The sequence below is a fragment of the Podarcis liolepis genome (assembly GCF_965112155.1).
Source record: "Podarcis liolepis genome assembly, chromosome: 15".
In the NCBI taxonomy this organism is placed as follows: domain Eukaryota; kingdom Metazoa; phylum Chordata; class Lepidosauria; order Squamata; family Lacertidae; genus Podarcis; species Podarcis liolepis.
The window spans coordinates 32,100,062-32,117,373 of NC_139566.1; the positions used below are offsets into that span (position 1 = coordinate 32,100,062).

A 17,312-nucleotide genomic window follows, 5' to 3' on the forward strand; every position below is an offset into this window, starting at 1 on the left:
CCATAGTGGCAACTCCGGATGCTGCACCCCCCTGCAATCCCTACACAGATCTGGCTGGCACAGGGCACAAAACCACAGCTCGCCCCTATACACGAAGCCAAGCCAAAGCACAACTAAGTGCAGTACAGCCATCTTCCCAGAAAAACTCTTCACAAATTCAAGAGGTCAAGACACGAAGGCTTTAGCAACTAATCCACACCTAATGACCCACCTAAGTGGTACTCAGAATATCACTCAAGAAATCACTCAAGATATCCCTCAAGTAATTAAGAAACAAAAGAAGAAAAGAACACTAGCCTGGGAACTTCCCCTCTGCCCAGAACCTTTGAGGCAATACACCACACCCCTCTACAGTATTTATAGGAACTCAAACACTGAGATCCCGCTCTGTTCCAGTAACAAGAAGCCGAAAGCACCAGCCTGAAGATGACGAGTGAGACCTCGTCGAAACGTCGCCTAGACACCCCAACTTTTACACGGGAAGACACCCGAGGACACCAAAACCTGCATATATATATATATATATATATATATAATGTATTAACCGAATCATGGGCACAGGCAGGATGTTTGTTAGGAGGGGAGCAGAACCTCAGATTTGTATTGATTTGGGCCTGCAACGCCCCCCCCCCTTGGCTACACCCATGAACTGAATACAAAACCTAAAAAACTAAAGTGACACAACAGCATGCAGAGATTATTAAACATATTTTGTTGTTGTTGTTGTTCCCCGCCCCTGCATTTATATGCCGCCTTTTCTACCGAGGCACCCCAACAGCCGCCGCCCCCCCCCCGCCGTGTGGTAACAACCTGACAGGAGAGGCTCAGGGGCCCCCAGCCTGACCACAACCGAACCAGGAGGGCCCTTTCGCTTCGGGTGTGGGAAGGGGAGAGCCGGAGATTTCCACTCACATCTTGTCCTTCTGGTGCTGCCTTTTCCCCATCCTGGCTGCCGAGCTTGGTCACCTCCACGGTGGCCTCGGGGAGGGAGGAAGAAAAAGCAACGCCACACGGAGCCCAGCCGGTAATCCAAACGGAGGAGAGAGAAAGAGTCTCCTGAAGAGAAAAGCGGAAGTTGCCGCTACTTCCGGTGGAGCGGAGTGCGCCGCTCATAGGGGTCCCCCTAACCGGAAGCACCGAGCCGGCACTTTAAGAGTTCCGCGCTTCTTCGCGCTCCCTCTTCTCTCAACTTAAATAAAGTGCCGGATTTACGTATAAGCTAAACAACCTATAACTTAGGGCCCCACTCTCTTGGGGCCCCCTAAAAATTTAAAGAAAAAAAACTTAAGTTACAGCTTAATAATTATTTCACTATTAATATACTTTTTATTTGTATTTCAGTTCAACAATTACTTTGATAAAATACATATTTTGTTAGGTGTAAATGGCTTTAGATAACTATTAGGTCCATAAATTACCATATAGCATATATTCAACACAAAAAAGCGACAATTTGTTATTGCCAAAGGACAGCTGGAAGTTTAAAGGGCCCCATTACCTTCCATTAGCTTAGGGCCTCATCAAACCTAAATCTGGCCCTGGATAAATAAAGAAATAAACAAAAAAAGCTTGGGAATCACATTTCCTGGGAATATAAAATAAGCATAGGTGTCTCTTTCGGCTCCTGGGAGACTGAGTAGCTGTCACTATTCTGCACAATGAATACTCAGCAATAATAGCCCTGTATGAAAGTGAGTGGTTTACCTACATTTTTTCTCTTTCGGGCCACTTTTATCGTATTTGCTGTTTGCACTCCACAGAGTTCAGATTGCAATAAATAAATGAAGCAATTAAAAACCAAACTGTATTTAATGCGAACATGCGGCACTCCACTTGAATGAAGCCCCTGGTAGTCCACTGGCCACAGTTGAGAATTAATATATTGCAAGGGCTCCCAAAATCCGTTCTCTTGAGTACAGTATCCTTATATAGCCATTATCAAGAGAGACATATAAGCCAACAGGCTTGGAGGAACCACAAGATTTGCAGAAATATAAGTTTATACAAAATGTAGTAGGCTATTAGCATTTATATAAGCAGTAGGACAATAACACTATACCAATATATACAAGAATGTATGGGAATATCATATATTGTTGTTGTTTTTTTGCATATTTTCGCTTTTATACATGTCTTTGTTGTTGGTTTTCCTCTCTCACACTTTTCCTTCTTTTTTCTGTATCACTTTATTTATTTTAACTGAAATCACCTTAATAAAACATATTTAAAATATTACATTAAAAGAAAAAGATTTACAGAAGTATTAAAGAAATAAACTCAACCCGCCACTGCCAATAGCCCAATCAAGAATGATCATGCTCTACTGGCTACAGAGGGTTAGTATCTAAGGGCAGGAATTCATTGATGGGTGAATTCCCCCCCCCCCCCCATTTTGTAAGTTCATTAGTATCAATTAATGGATGATGGTGGAAATGAATATCTGGCAATTGTGGCGGTTTCAACATTTCAGCTTTGTTTACTAAATACTAGTAGAAATATTAGATCACTCTCTAAGGCAGATGATGCTGAACTAAAGGTAAAGGAGATGGAACCCAAGGCGTTTCCGTGTGCTGCTCTGGTTTGCCAGAAGCGGCTTAGTCATGCTGGCCACATGACCCGGAAGCTGTACGCTGGCTCCCTCGGCCAGTAAAGTGATATGAGCGCCGCAACCCCGGAGTCGGTCACGACTGGACCTAATGGTCAGGGGTCCCTTTACCTTTTTTATACACTTGCCACTGGTTTTGAGAGTCAGCTGACTAAGAGCCAGCCTATGTCTAAACCACAACCAATCCTTCTTGTGTATGGGCAAGACTGGCTGATATGCTCTTTATTCATTCCATGCATTCAGCCAGATCATCAGCAAGCTAACTAATTGGATCTAATAACCGTAGCTACTCACAGAATCGCTTTTATAGAACAAAGATATAATGTCATGCTCTCTGCTTTTTCAGATGGCTGTTATAAAAAAGAAAACCCTTGGAACTGTATTTTTGTGCAATGTGTAAAACCGCCACAAAGGATATGGTTCTTTATCTAAAGATCCCTGTCAAAAATATTCGTCAGGAGTTTAGTTGCAGAAACCTAGTCACACCTAGAGAGTTTGTTTTCATTATCAAACAGCAAAAAAAAATTTTTTTTAATGCAGTTACTGTACTTTGGTTGTGTCTTTACCTACACTGATGACCGGGAAATTATGCGTGTATTTTTGGCTCAAGCTTTTAATTTATTATTATTATTATTATTATTATTATTATTATTATTATTATTATTATTATTATCTGTTTTATTACAGTTTACAGCTAAACAAATACAGCTATTGCCTACCATGAATGCCTCTTCTAAAATGATTTATGACCAACTTATTTATGTAATCCCAATACTTGTGTGTTTGTGCGATATGGCTTCCTCCCTGTCATATGTAGTCATATGTCATATGCAGTCATATGTATACAACGAGTACAGGTAAGTACAGGTAACCATGTAAGAAATGGCACTCACCTCCAAACATTGGAAATAGAGGACTATGATGACAGCTAACTGAAAAAGCTTTGTTGCAGAAACCTAGTCACACCTAGAGAGTTTGTTTTCATTATCAAACAGCAAAAAAAAAAATTTTTAATGCAGTTATTGTACTTTGGTTGTGTCTTTACCTACACTGATGACCGGGAAATCGTGGCTGGTAGCCCTCACTAGCCCTCTCCTCCTCCATGAATTTGTCTAATCCTCTTTTACAGCTATCCAAGGTGACCATCGCTGCCTCCTGTGGGAGCGATGGAAACCAGAGCAGCGCACAGAAACGCTGTTTACCTTCCCACCGCAGTGGTACCTATTTATCTACTTGCACTGGTGTGCTTTCGAACTGCTAGGTTGGCAGGAGCTGGGACAGAGCAACGGGAGCTCACACCGTCGTGGGGATTCGAACAATAGTTCGAATTAATAGTGAAGGCAGCATATGTGTTTCTTGTATGTTTGTGCGATATGGCTTCCTCCCTCCCTTTCAGGCTCGATTGGTAAAGATGCTTCAGTGATGACCCACAGCTGAAATAGATACAGTGGACACTCTGGTTGTGAACGTGATCTGTGTGGGAGGCACGTTCGCAACCCACAGTGTTTGCAACCTGCAGCACTGCGTCTGCGCACGGGCAGGTCGTGATTTGGTGCTTCTGCACATGCACGAGCGCCGAAACCCGGAAGTAACCCATTCCAGTATTTCTGGGTTCGGCATGGTGCGCAACCCGAAAACCCACTACCTGAAGCATCTGTAACCCCAGGTATGACTGTACAAATGACTACCAACTGAAAACAAAGGCTGCATTCAGTTTTTGTTTTAAACAGGCTGTGGCCCGTACAGTTTAATGCTACTACAAGCAGCACAATAACTTCCACTTTGTTCTTAGATCAATGCAATGTTCATTTATTATTTGTACTTACAAAACCCCTCCCCCAAAAGCCCAGCCCCTCCCTTTTCAGCTACCTCCCCATCCCACCTCCCCCACAAATGCCTTTTACAAATAGTTAAAAATTAAAAACCAGATGACATTAATTTTGGTACAGTTATTCAGCAATATAGCTGTCATAATTAATGGGTTACGTTTCATTACAACCAGGGTGATTTGGGTAAAGGGGGCGGGGAATTCTGGTTATTGGCCAAATAAAATTTCATATTACAAGTTAGCAAATTCTAGTACAAAAATAGTCCATGTGATAGAACAGCCTGTAATATTTTTTTTTAATTTTTATTGTTATTCACAGTTAAGAGAGTCTGTTGGCTGCATAATTCCTTAAGTATTTTATGAATTTTTCTTTTTCTTTTATGGGGCTTCTTCTTATATAACCCAAATATAGGACAGAGCCTCAATAAATCCTTAGCAAAGAACCCTAGAATGAGGGTTAATAAGATATTCAGTTTATCTTCTTGTAATGTGCTTTTCACGGGATATCCAAAACCCAACTGGTTCCCCAGGTAGTCTCTTTGATATTTGTCCCTATGAGATCTAGAATCAAAAGGACCCCTGAAGGACATTCTCCAGAACTTTTCCATGGCGGCCACAGGCCACGGTAGCGATGCTCAAATTCCACATGGGGAGGGGGGGGTGCAAAAGCATGCTCTGTTCATCCCCATTTCCCCCACACATTCCTCTTGTCACCTCCTTTCAAAAATTCATCAGTATTTTGCTCATTAAAACACCCCGGGGCCTGGTTCTTCTTCGCATCTCTCCCAGGAGTATTCCGTTCTGACTATGGCCCCTTCCGTTTCCACCTGTTATTAATGCTTTTCTGCAATTGGTTTCTTTTTTCCTTAGGCCAGAGAAAGATCTTCAGAGGCGCTACTTGTCCCTCAAGATATCTAGCTGCTCTTGGTATTCAGTGAAAAGCCGTTGCAAACGAAGGTTCTGACCGATGACGGGAAGCAGTTCCTTGAGGAGCTCTCGCTTGCGTAAGCCCTGCATGGGAAAGGAAAATAAATCCTTTAATGTCCACCACACGGCAAGTACCAGAGTTTGATTGTGGGATTACAGGAGACTCCCCACTTGTGACTGACATATGCACAACCACGTATGCACACTGGGAAACAATTACCGTATTTTTCGCTCTATAAGACGCACCAGACCATAAGACGCACCTAGTTTTTGGAGGAGGAAAACAAGAAAAAGAATATTCTGAATCCCAGAAGCCAGAACAGCAAGAGGGATCGCTGCGCAGCGAAAGCAGCAATCCCTCTTGCTGTTCTGGCTTCTGGGATAGCTGCGCAGCCTGCATTCGCTCCATAAGACGCACACACATTTCCCCTTACTTTTTAAGAGGGGAAAAAGTGAGTCTTATAGAGCAAAAAATACGGTAATTTAATTCATACCAGGAAATGGAAGAGGAGAGCTGGAGTCCTTGTGGCTTGCGAGGAGATGTTCCACAAAGCTTTAAGAGGATATCAATAAGGACGGAGAAGAGACTGGATGCTCAGTGGGGCTTTGTTTAGGCTGCTCAGCCTCCCCACCTAACATCTAATGTGTGTGGTAGCGCAGCAGCAGCAGCAACAACTGTGTGTGTCCTCCAGCCTTCTGCCGGCCCCAGAGCTTCAGTTCCAGTCGTGGACATTTTTGGTAAAGTGTATGGGTTTTTTAAATCTGGATTGGAGAGACAGTGGCAGAGAGGGCATTTCAAGGGTGTTTGGAGGGTGCTCTCCCCTGCGTAAGTGGGGAATCATCTGTATAGCTATGATAAAAGGTAAATCTAAAGGACCCCTGACAGTTAAGTTCAGTTGTGAACGACTCTGGGGTTGCAGCACTCATCTCGCTTTACTGGCCAAGGGAGCCGACGTTTGTCCAGTTTTTCCGGATCATGTGGCCAGCATGACTGAGCAGCTTCTGGCGAAACCAGAGCAGTGCACGGAAATGCCGTTTACCTTCCCGCCGGAGCGGTACCTATTTATCTACTTGCACTGGCATGCTTTCGAACTGCTAGGTTGGCAGGAGCAGGGACTGAGCAACTGGAGCTCACCCCGTTGCGGGGATTCAAACCGCCAACCTTCCAATCGGCAAGCCCTAGGCTCAGTGGTTTAAACCACAACGCCACCCGCGTCCCTATAGCTATGGTGGGCTTGTGCAGATTGGGGGCTTTCTCTTTCTGCGTCAACTGTCCCAAAGTAAGTGGCTGCCTGGAAGACGTATTGCATGAAAAACTAGAGGGACACAGTTGTGCTGGAAAGTGCTTCATATCACTCACAGAGAACAAATTGATGCATAATGTTCCCAATCAGGCACTGGCTCACTTACATGCCCAAGGATAAACACACAGGTAGGTGGGTGGAGGAATAGGACCCAACTGCTCATCCCTGGGAGCAGCCAGCAACATGCTTGTTGTTGCCTCCCGACATAAGACAAATTGGGTCCTGCACTGGAGAAGCAGGCGGCTTCTGCCTCCCGGCCTTGCCATCAAATTAACTCAGAGCTTTCCTAACTCTTCACTTTGGCGGTACACATTTTAGACACAGTAATTCGTTTTTTACTAGCAAACAGGACGTTAAACTAACCCCTTTCCAGCCCCAGGAGGAGCGTGGGAAATGTTTGCATGACACACCTACACACTGCCACTGACACACTAACATGTCGCGACACACAGATTGGAAAGCTGTGAATTAACTGGTTGAAAATAAGGGACTATTAGCCCTCAAAGACAAGTGAACCGTGCCCTGGGTAGCTGGGTTTCCTTCTCTTTCTTCACAGGGAAAAAACCCTAGAAAATAATAATATGCAGTCAAACCTCGGCTCCCAAACGCCTGCGTTTTTGGAATGTTTCGGCTCCCAAATGCCAAAAACCTACAGCTAAATGCTCCGGTTTTCAAATGTTTTTTGGAAGCTGAATGTCTGACGTGGCTTCTGCTTGGGTGCAGGAAGCTCCTGCAACCAACTGGAAGCTGCGACTTGGTTGTCGAACATTTCGGAAGCCGAACAGGCTTCCAGAACGCATTATGTTTGACAACTGAGGTTTGACTGTAATAATAAATTATTATTTATATGCCACCCATCAGACTGGGTTGCCCCATCCACTTTAGACAGCTTCCAACGAATTAAAACACATTAAAAGCCTCTCCTCAACTAATGGGATGACAGTACTGACTATTAATACTTATGCTTTTCCTTGTTTTGTTTATATATATGTATATTTACAAAAGCAACATTAATTTGTAGCTCTCAACCAATACAATTCTCAGTGGCAAGAGAAAGGACACAGATCTGACACCAGGAAGGACAGTATTCACAAGAGAGTAGCAGAAAATTTCAGCCTCCCAGGACACGATGTTGCGGTCCTTAACGTGGCAGTTTGTGAGCAAAGGAATGCCTGGGTAAAACTACTGAGTTCAATTTTGACGCTTGTGGCCTGAATGGAGATAATGGGTTTTTATTCTACTGCTAGGTAATTTGACTATCCCCAAGTATCGCCATCTATTTTAAAGGCAGATATAACTGTCTCCCTTCAGCAATATTGGAAGGGCGTCATCCAGGTGTCCCAGATAAGGGCTGTCTGTGTCCCATTGCAGGTGAAGTAGTTGAAAAGTTGGATCCTGTTTTCTTTGAAAGTGATGTTCATGGAGTGGAATGTAATAAACTATGTAATAGGTATGAGTTACTCGTGCGTAAGCTGGTGCCTTTCTCAGTTAATTTGCCTTGTTAAACCTTTCTGACTGCACAGCTCCTTCTCATCGTGGCTGTCTCAGTCACTGGCAGAATCCGTCAGTGGGCGTTTTTGAACCTCTTCCAACATAAAAGTCGTTTGACACCCAGTCTCCTCCTCTCACTGCGCGGGAGTCTTCTGTGCAGGGAAGGCGTGGGTAGTGGAGGACCTGGGCTCTCCTCACTGATGTCCAGTGAAGAGTCCTGGAGCCCTCTCTCCAATTTCCCCCGTCTGCCCCCCTTTATCCCTGGTGTTGCGCTGAATGGCTTCCCCCTCTACTGAGCTGTTTCTCCCCCTGCTGCTGGGTCCTTCGCCAGCATCATCTGGGAGCCTCCCCTTCGCCTCTCCCTCCGATGTCAGTTCCCTGACAGACTACTTTGCCATCTCTTATCAGGAACACCCAGGAAGGACACCAGAATGGTACCTGAAACTTTTCTTGGCTGATATTAGAATATGATGCTCTCATTTAGTTGTAGTTTGTAACCCATATGTATATGTTTCACCTCGTGCATTGTATTGTATTTTAAACAAGTGTGATTTTATTCTTTCTCTGCTCTGTTTTTGGTGGGTCTGTGACTGTATGATAAATGATTGCTTGTTTGATGAGTGGCTGGATTGTCAGAATGCCAGGACTGTATGTTTTGGACCTTCTCCTTGGTAACTTTGCCGCGTCACAAAGGAAGAGAGAGAGGCAAGGAATTTGTGTAATCTATTCTGAAAGGAAGCCACCTTACCACAACAGTTGCTTCCCACTGACTTCCAGCTGAGCTGTGGACTGGACCCAATAAATCCTTGCATAATTCCCGCAATCGATATTCAAACCCTAATAAAAGACAGAAGGAGAAATCATGTTCAGAGGCATCACAATAAAATCCTTTGCATAAATCATATAGCAGAATGTAGTGAGGGCAGCCCTTACAAGATTTCCAGGAGTAAAGTAAATTGCTTGAGTAAGAAATAGGACAAAAACAAGAAGACAGAGCTAAGAATTTGTTATGAACTTGGTTTCGTGTTTTTTTTTAAAAGTTGACCATCCATGTTCATGACAGTTAAGGTTCTGTCTATTGTCTGATTCACACTGAAGAACCAGAAATGGATAGTGACACTGCATATTATTCCATTCTTCGAAGGACTGACTTTGTGACTGAGCTAGCCAAGTTAATGTCAGGAAAAAACTCAGAGGCAGCTGAATTGCTTCAGTTGAATCCAAGCATATTTATAATAATAATAATAATAATAATAATAATAATAATAATAATAATAATAATAATTTATTATTTATACCCCGCCCATCTGGCTGGGCCTCCCCAGCCACTCTGGGCGGCTTCCATAAAAACCAAAAATACAGTAAAATAACACACGCTAAAAACTTCCCTGAACAGGGCTGCCTTAAGATGTCTTCTGAATGTCAGGTAGTTATTCATCGCTTTGACATCTGATGGGAGGGCGTTCCACAGGGCGGGCGCCACTACTGAGAAGGCCCTCTGCCTGGTTCCCTGTAGCTTTGCTTCTCGCAATGAGGGAACCGCCAGAAGGCCCTTGGTGCTGGACCTCAGCGTCCGGGCAGAATGATGGGGGTGGAGACGCTCCTTCAGATATACTGGACCAAGGCCATTTAGGGCTTTAAAGGTCAGCACCAACACTTTGATGGTTTACTATTATTAGATTTGATTTATTGCCTGCTCTGCACCATAAGGTCCCAGGGTAGGGTGCAACAATTTAAAAACACAGTATGTAAGACAGTTTAAGACAAATGGAGAGTCATGGGAATAAGGTGGGTCCTTAAAATATGCATGTTTGGTGTCAAAGACAAGGGTAAAGAGGTTCATCTTCAACATATGACAGAAACTACATACAGTGGTATCTCTGGATATGAACTGCCCCCTTTGCGAATGCTTTGGGCTACGCACACAGCAAACCCGGAAGTACAGTGGTACCTCAGGTTACATACGCTTCAGGTTACAGACTCCGCTAACCCAGAAATAGTGCTTCAGGTTAAGAACTTTGCTTCAGGATGAGAACAGAAATTGTGCTCCGGTGGCATGGTGGCAGCAGGAGGCCCCATTAGCTAAAGTGGTGCTTCAGGTTAAGTACAGTTTGAGGTTAAGTATGGACCTCTGGAATGAATTAAGTACTTAATCTAAGGTACCACTCTACAGTAGATGCTCGGGTTGCGAACGTGATCCGTGCGGGGTGCACGTTCGCAACCCGCATCGTCCACAACCCGCATTGTCCGCAACGGCGTGTCTGTGCACACGTGGGTTGCGATTCGGTGCTTCTGCGCATGCACAAAGTGCAATTTAGCGCTTCTGCGCATGTGCAACTGCCGAAACCCAGAAGTAACCCGTTCCGGTACTTCCGGATTTCGGCGGTCTGCAACCCGAAAAAACGCAACCTGAAGCACCTGTAACCCGAGGTCTGACTGTAAAGGAAAGGTTTCCGCTGCCGGCGCCTGTGCGGAAGCGGGCTACCGCTGCCCATGCCTGCACAGAACAGCGCACCTCTGGATACGAATGTTTCAGGATAAGAATGGACCCCCGGAACAAAGTTCGTATCCAGAGGTACCACTGTAATGATGGTTCCTGATGCACCTCTTGGAGAGGGAATCTGACAAGTTAGCAGCTCTCCTGGCCACCTCTATTCCCCCCAAAATTCTGAGGGCAGCGGAGAGCCGCCTCTGCTCACTGTAACATCTGGGAGGGTCTGTAGGGGCAGGAGTTCCTTGAGGGTCAGTTTGCAGCAACTCAGCGCATAAGGAGAGGGACCAGTTGCTGACCATGGTGCTGACAAAGGGGTTAAGGCAACAAAGGTGAGTTGGGGACAAAAACTCTCCAACAAGAGATGCATAAGCAGCATTGAGAGAAACTTGTGGGGTGGGGAGGGAGGGAAAGGTATCTACCAGTGCTGCTGTACTCACTACTGCAGTGTAAACAACCCAACCCTAATGGCAGGACAGCAAAAGTGGATTTTGCAAGCCCTTGTGGCCGCCAAGTGACTTTTGCAAACCCGGAAGGGCAAACACCCACCATTTATTCTGCAATGGTCTAAGGAGCTGACTGCCCTTGCTATTTTAATGCACTTCTTACAGATGTCAATTTTGTTTGGATACCTGCCAGGAAATCTGGATGGCATATATATTTTTAGGCGCCAGGTGACAACATTCCTCTTCAAGCAGGCTTTCGGACAATTCATATTCTACAGCTTTTTAAATGTGTTTGTGGGATGGGGGGGATATTGCTTTATTGTTTCTGTTCTAACCATTTATTTGTGCTTTTTTATCTTGTATTTTTATCTTGTGAACCGCCCTGGTATCTTCTGATGAACGGTGGTATATAAAATCTAATAATTAAATAAATATCTATCAACTTATATATGTCTGAAGCGAGAGAGATATATATTAATGTTCATTAAAGTGTGCTAATGTTTTCTCCTTCCTTCCTTCCTTCCTTCCTTCCTTCCTTCCTTCCTTCCTTCATTCTTTCTTTTGTTAAATTTGCTCAAAGAAGCACATACATACACACTCGGAGCCTCACCTTCATTAACTAGATACCGTGCATAGATAAGGAGCCAGTGGCGGTATTCGTGACTTGACTGTAAAGTCAGCGCTGCAGCTACCTGACTCTCCAGATACGCCAGAGTCGTTTCCTGCTGCACCAAATGAGGCATGGAGAACAATCTTGCCGCTTGCCTCCCGGAGCTGCAATGAAGAGCAGTGACAGGAATGTTTTCAGAAGGGAAGAAGCAACTGCTTCAACTGTAGGTGTCCGTATCTATGTTGTACTCAACAGCAACCTTGAACTCACACTCTCTCTTCCCTGCTCCACCTCCACACAGCTTCGCCAAGAGATCAGAAGCTTCCGCTCACAAATCGGGAATGGAGGGGGACGAAGGATTGCACGAGCCAGAAGCTATCTGTGCTTGTAACAGCAAGCCAACAATAGCAGATGCTTCTGAATTATTGCCATTAATATTGGATCGTCCCTGTAGATGGAGCTTCACAAAGAGGGGCAGGTCCTTACCCAAAACAGCTCACAGTGTAAAGGGAGAAAGGAGGGAGACAACAGAGGAAGGAAAAAGGGCACCAGGGTAAACAGGGGGTGACTATTAAATTACTTAAGGGACGAGGGTGGCGCTGTGGGTTAAACCACAGAGCCTAGGGCTTGCTGATCAGAAGGTTGGTGGTTCGAATCCCTGCGACGGGGTGAGCTCCCGTTGCTCAGTCCCTGCACCTGCCCACCTAGCAGTTCGAAAGCACGCCAGTGCAAGTAGATAAATAGGTATCGCTCCGGCAGGAAGGTAAACGGCGCTGCTCTGGTTTGCCAGAAGCGGCTTAGTCATGCTGGCCACATGACCCGGAAGCTGTACGCCGGCTCCCTTGGCCAACAAAGCGAGATGAGTGCCGCAACCCCAGAGTCGGTCATGACTGGACCTAATGGTCAGGGGTCCTTTACCTTTATTCAATTACTTCAGTTACACACACTTGGTCTTTATTCCCTGGCCCTCCAGATGGGAACAGAATGTGGGACTAAAAAGACCTTTAATCCAATCCAGCAGGGCAGTGGCTCTATGCTTTTGTGGCTCTAGATTCTCACAATTAGGTTTTGCACCAAGTGAGAAGGGCGTGCGAACCTTGAGGAATAAACCAGCCCCCAGCTATGCAAAATTCGGCTACTTGCCAGGGATAACGCCACGGAAACTACTGGGGAGGCATCAACAATAACAAAAAGACGAGGCTTAGTAAGTCCATACTTAGACGTTCTCCCTTGTATTATAGCTAACGGTCCTGAACACAGCATAGCCTCCTGCGATGGCAAACTGTTCCTGAAGTCCGCACATTGCGCTAGAGTCTCCTGCTTGTCAGAAACAAGGTTCCTGGAAAGACAAAAAAAGATTTGGAGGTGATTAAAAAGGAGGGGGTGGGGAGGGGATTAAATTGAAATGAGAGGGGGGATATTTACTTAGTTTTAATATTTATATACAAGTAGGATCTCAACTGATGCGGGTGGCGCTGTGGGTTAAACCACAGAGCCTAGGACTTGCTGATCAGAAGGTCGGCGGTTCGAATCCATGAGACGGGGTGAGCTCCCGTTCCTGGGTCCCTGCTCCTGCCAACCTAGCAGTTCGAAAGCATGTCAAAGTGCAAGTAGATAAATAGATACCGCTCCAGCAGGAAGGTAAACGGCATTTCCGTGCGCTGCTCTGGTTCACCAGAAGCAGCTTATACTGGCCACATGACCCGGAAGCTGTACGCCGGCTCCCTTGGCCAATAAAGCAAGATAAGCGCCGCAACTCCACAGTCGGCCACAACTGGACCTAATGGTCAGGGGTCCCTTTACCTTTACCTAGGGTCTCAACCCAAATTGCTCAAAGCTGTTTGCTTAGGCAGGAAATTGTGGCTTGCAAACATGTTTTGGGTAAAGCAGAGGGTCACAAACGAGGCCGTTCCCATCTGGCCTCTTCTACCTCACCTGTCACCTGGGACGGGGGCAGTCTGCCACTCCAGCAGACTGCCTCAGAGGAAGAGATGAGAAGAAGGGTTCATTCCATTGGCTTTGATAAAAGCCCGGCTCCATCAGGCACCTCTTGCCCCCAAACCGTGCCAGCAGATCATTGTAAGAACAGCTGTTTAAGAACAGGTGCCTGAGTTTGATTCCCCCAACTTCCCTCCCTGCCTGTTTCCCCTTTTGTGTCTTCTCTCTCTCTCTTTTAATACTGTAAGCCTGCAGAAAGGAACTGTCTTGTTTTAATTGATTATATGCAAGACATGCCGGGAGCCTACACTGGCTGAAGAGCGAGGTACAAATGCTCTAAATAAACAAATAAGCAAAGGTTGGCTTTCAAGTTTAGAGCTTCCCCCCTTGGACAAAGGAACGCACTCAACAAACCCATCCCCCCCCCCCTCCTTTAGGTGCTTACCAAGAAGACAGAGAAGGGTTAAAGCAATAGGCTTTTCCATCAGACATGTTCATTAAAGGGATGCCATGCTGTGTCAACAAGATCTGAGACACAGTTGTTTCGCTTCCTATAAAAATCAAATCAGATAATGAGACTTCCTTGGAGCAAAGTCAAGAGCAGGGTTACAAGTCTAAGTAGAACTTAGTTGGGTAGAATCCATCATGTCTGAAGAAAATAAATGTGGAGGGGGATGAAAAGGAGAAGGAGTAGGGGGATAAGTGGCAATGAAGTGTTAGGGTGATGTGTTTTGACCACACAGGATGCTTAATGCAGGCATAGGCAAACTCGGCCCGCCAGATGTTTTGGGACTACAACTCCCATCATCCCTAGCTAACAGGACCAGTGGTCAGGGATGATGGGAGTTGTAGTCCCAAAACATCTGGAGGGGCGAGTCTGCCCATGCCTGGTTTAATGCATAGCACTACAAAGCACCCCTAACTGGAAATAATTTCGTTACCTGCTAAAATTGTTTGCAGGGACTCGTCTTTCACCACTACTGCCTGTTTTTGAGCATTCCTGGAAAACACAGAAAGGGAATGGCATTTCAGTTCAGCAAAGCACAGAAGAGGCATTTCTGCAAAGGGAGAAACTGAAACACGGCACGGTAAAATATTTAAACTGAAAACCAAGGAATTGCCGCTGGAACGTTGGCAGCAGCCTCATAGGATGCTAAGTGTCGCACCAATATAATTCTTGGTAGGATTCAGGGGACTATCGCTTCATTGGCACCGGCTCACATGGGAAAGCCTGAAATGAACCAGGTCCTGCTTTTGAGAAGCTGTACTGAAAGATTAGAGGATAAGGCCACCCCTGGCTACAAGCTGCAGTGACTATGTTCTGCGTCCGCCATCAGAGGTAGTAAGCCCCTGAATGCCAGTTGATGGGAATCACAGGTGGGGAAAGGCATCTTGTGTTGAGGTCCTGCTTGTGAGAACAAGATGCTGGGTTAGATGGCCCTTCGCCTGATCCAGAAGGCCATCCCCCCATGGGAGATGGTGTCAGTGTTAGCTTTTTGCAGTATAGTAACGCTGCAGAGAGCTTGCTGGGGAGACCATGCATTAAAAAGGGACTCAAAAAGTACTTAAAGAAGGTTTTAATAAGAAAAACAAAAACTCCATTTACACTAAATACATCAACAAACCAGACCCAACCACCAACCCATCCCCCAGGGGAATGGGAGAGCTAGGTGCTGCTCCTTATATACTACACCCAGATGCTGACACACCTTAATCAAATACAACTCAGCAGCACCTGCTATGTTTCACAGCTGTAAAGCTGGGTCTCGTTATCTTGCTCTGGCCCTTGCTCTGGCCCCTTAAAGACATACACATGGAGTGGAACAATGATGAACCTTTACATTTAAAGAAACCACTCAACAGTTTTCAGCGAGTCTGAACAAGGTCCATTTTCCATCTTGGTGTTTCCTCCACACATACGACCCTCAGCTACCCCAAAGCCTCCTGCTTCCTCAAATTTCCCCTTGATGCCTCTTATAACTAGAATTGCCTCCTGGAATGCCTCTGAGTGACCACCTCTCTTTATTTCCTCATTCACCTTTTCCAGGAAACCTCTAGATCTCCACCCCAACCCTCTCATTATCCCTACAGTTGCCGCCATGCTTGCTCACAGAGAGAAAGCCTTTGCACCTCAGCTCTGCTCACAATGGAAGGTAGGTGTCCAGTCCTGGCATCCAATAAAATATAGGTATGCTCAGTATAGGAGAGGCTGAGGCAGTCCAAAAACAAAGGGAGCAAGAAGGGAGCCAACAGCCTCCCATATATTGTGGATTTCAGAAGGGATAACAATTTATTATTTATACCCTGTCCATCTGGCTGGGTTTCCCCAGCCATTCTGGGTGTTTCCCAACAATATATATATTTTAAAAAATAATCAAACATTTAAAACTTTCCTAAACAGGACTGCCTTCAGATGTCTTCTAAAAGTCAGATAGTTGCTTATTTCCTTGACATCTGATGGGAGGGCGTACCACAGGGCGGGCGCCAATACTGAAAAGGCCCTCTCCCTGGTTCCCTGTAACCTCACTTCTCGCAGTGAGGTAACTGCCAGAAGGCCCTTGGCGTCCTGGCTGAAAGATGGGGGTGGAGACGCTCCTTCAGGTATACTGGGCCGAGGCTGTTTATAGAGCTTTAAAGGCCAGCACCAAGACTTTGATTTGTGCTCGGAAACATACCTGGAGCCAATGTAGGTCTTTCAGGATATTGAAGGACACCTTTTGCAGGTGCCAGAGGAGGGACTGGCAGGCAGAGTGATGCCCATGGGCAGCATGTTGGTGACCCTGGGCTTATTGCAAAGTAAGTGCAATGGAAATAATCACATATGCTTCCCATGCCTCCACACACCTCCTTTCTCTGTTGTTTCTCTGGGTCAGGTTCAACAAACGAGTCATGCCAGAGGAAGTTCAGGCAAGGAGTTGTGCTAGCACAATGAGGTCCCCCCACTGTCTCCCTTGCCCCCAAAATTGGCTCTTGTGGGGGATGGGAGAATCCGAAGAACAGTGTAAGAGGGAAGGAGAGTGGGGATTGCTTCATTTGGTAAGCTGAAATGAATCAACTGCCATTGCACTCGCTGGATTCCTCCCTCTGCACCTGTTGACTGTAACCTTCCTGAGGGCCACTGAAACGACGACAGCTTAGTGCTTACCAGACGGAGAGGGTTGCAGCCGTAGTGAGAGCCATGATGTAGAAGCCCGTGCAGTGCAAAGTGGAGATTGGCGAATGCAATACAATGGGAGGGAGAAGGCGGCGGCCGCAAGCCGAAAACACAGACAGGGTCCGCTTCTCACAAGCAACGCTCACTACCTTGCTGGAAAAGAGCCAGGGGACGGGGGAGAGAAATCAACTCAGAACTTCTAGTTATTTAATAAGACCGACGCGTCAAGCTTTGCATGAACTGTCCCCAAAGTGGCTTGCACACAAAACGAAAACACAACAAGAAAGTGAGAAATAAAAACACATTTTTAAAAAGCACAACCCGACCTCCATGGTAAACAAGAGGGGAAAGCTACAAACATCTCTGTAATTGCATCCCAGAGAAAGCTTGGGAGAACGGGACAGCTTCCACCCGAAAACCTAAAATATATTTCTGAAAGACATTCCCATCCTGCCCTTCTGTTATCAATACAAGGCATTCCATCAGCTGGTGGAACACGCAGAATGTATTTTTAATTT

At 45.7% G+C, this 17,312-nt stretch overlaps 2 protein-coding genes across 2 annotated transcripts in view; both read right to left on the reverse strand.

Annotated features, from left to right (window-relative positions):
- PPIL2 (peptidylprolyl isomerase like 2) overlaps positions 1–1,104 on the reverse strand; it is a 77,401-nt gene extending 76,297 nt beyond the window's left edge. Inside the window, exon 1 of the mRNA XM_083479057.1 lies at positions 913–1,104. Coding sequence (XP_083335183.1) covers positions 913–944 — 32 coding nt within the window. The 5' untranslated portion in view covers positions 945–1,104. The remainder of the gene's footprint in view (positions 1–912) is intronic.
- Positions 1,105–4,797: 3,693 nt separating this feature from the next.
- Positions 4,798–17,312, reverse strand: part of HIRA (histone cell cycle regulator) — a 61,522-nt gene continuing 49,007 nt past the window's right edge. Inside the window, exons 19-25 of the mRNA XM_083478993.1 lie at positions 16,786–16,947; positions 14,582–14,640; positions 14,086–14,191; positions 12,919–13,041; positions 11,703–11,866; positions 8,904–8,992; positions 4,798–5,444 (exon numbers count right to left, since the gene is read on the reverse strand). Coding sequence (XP_083335119.1) covers positions 5,328–5,444; positions 8,904–8,992; positions 11,703–11,866; positions 12,919–13,041; positions 14,086–14,191; positions 14,582–14,640; positions 16,786–16,947 — 820 coding nt within the window. The 3' untranslated portion in view covers positions 4,798–5,327. The remainder of the gene's footprint in view (positions 5,445–8,903; positions 8,993–11,702; positions 11,867–12,918; positions 13,042–14,085; positions 14,192–14,581; positions 14,641–16,785; positions 16,948–17,312) is intronic.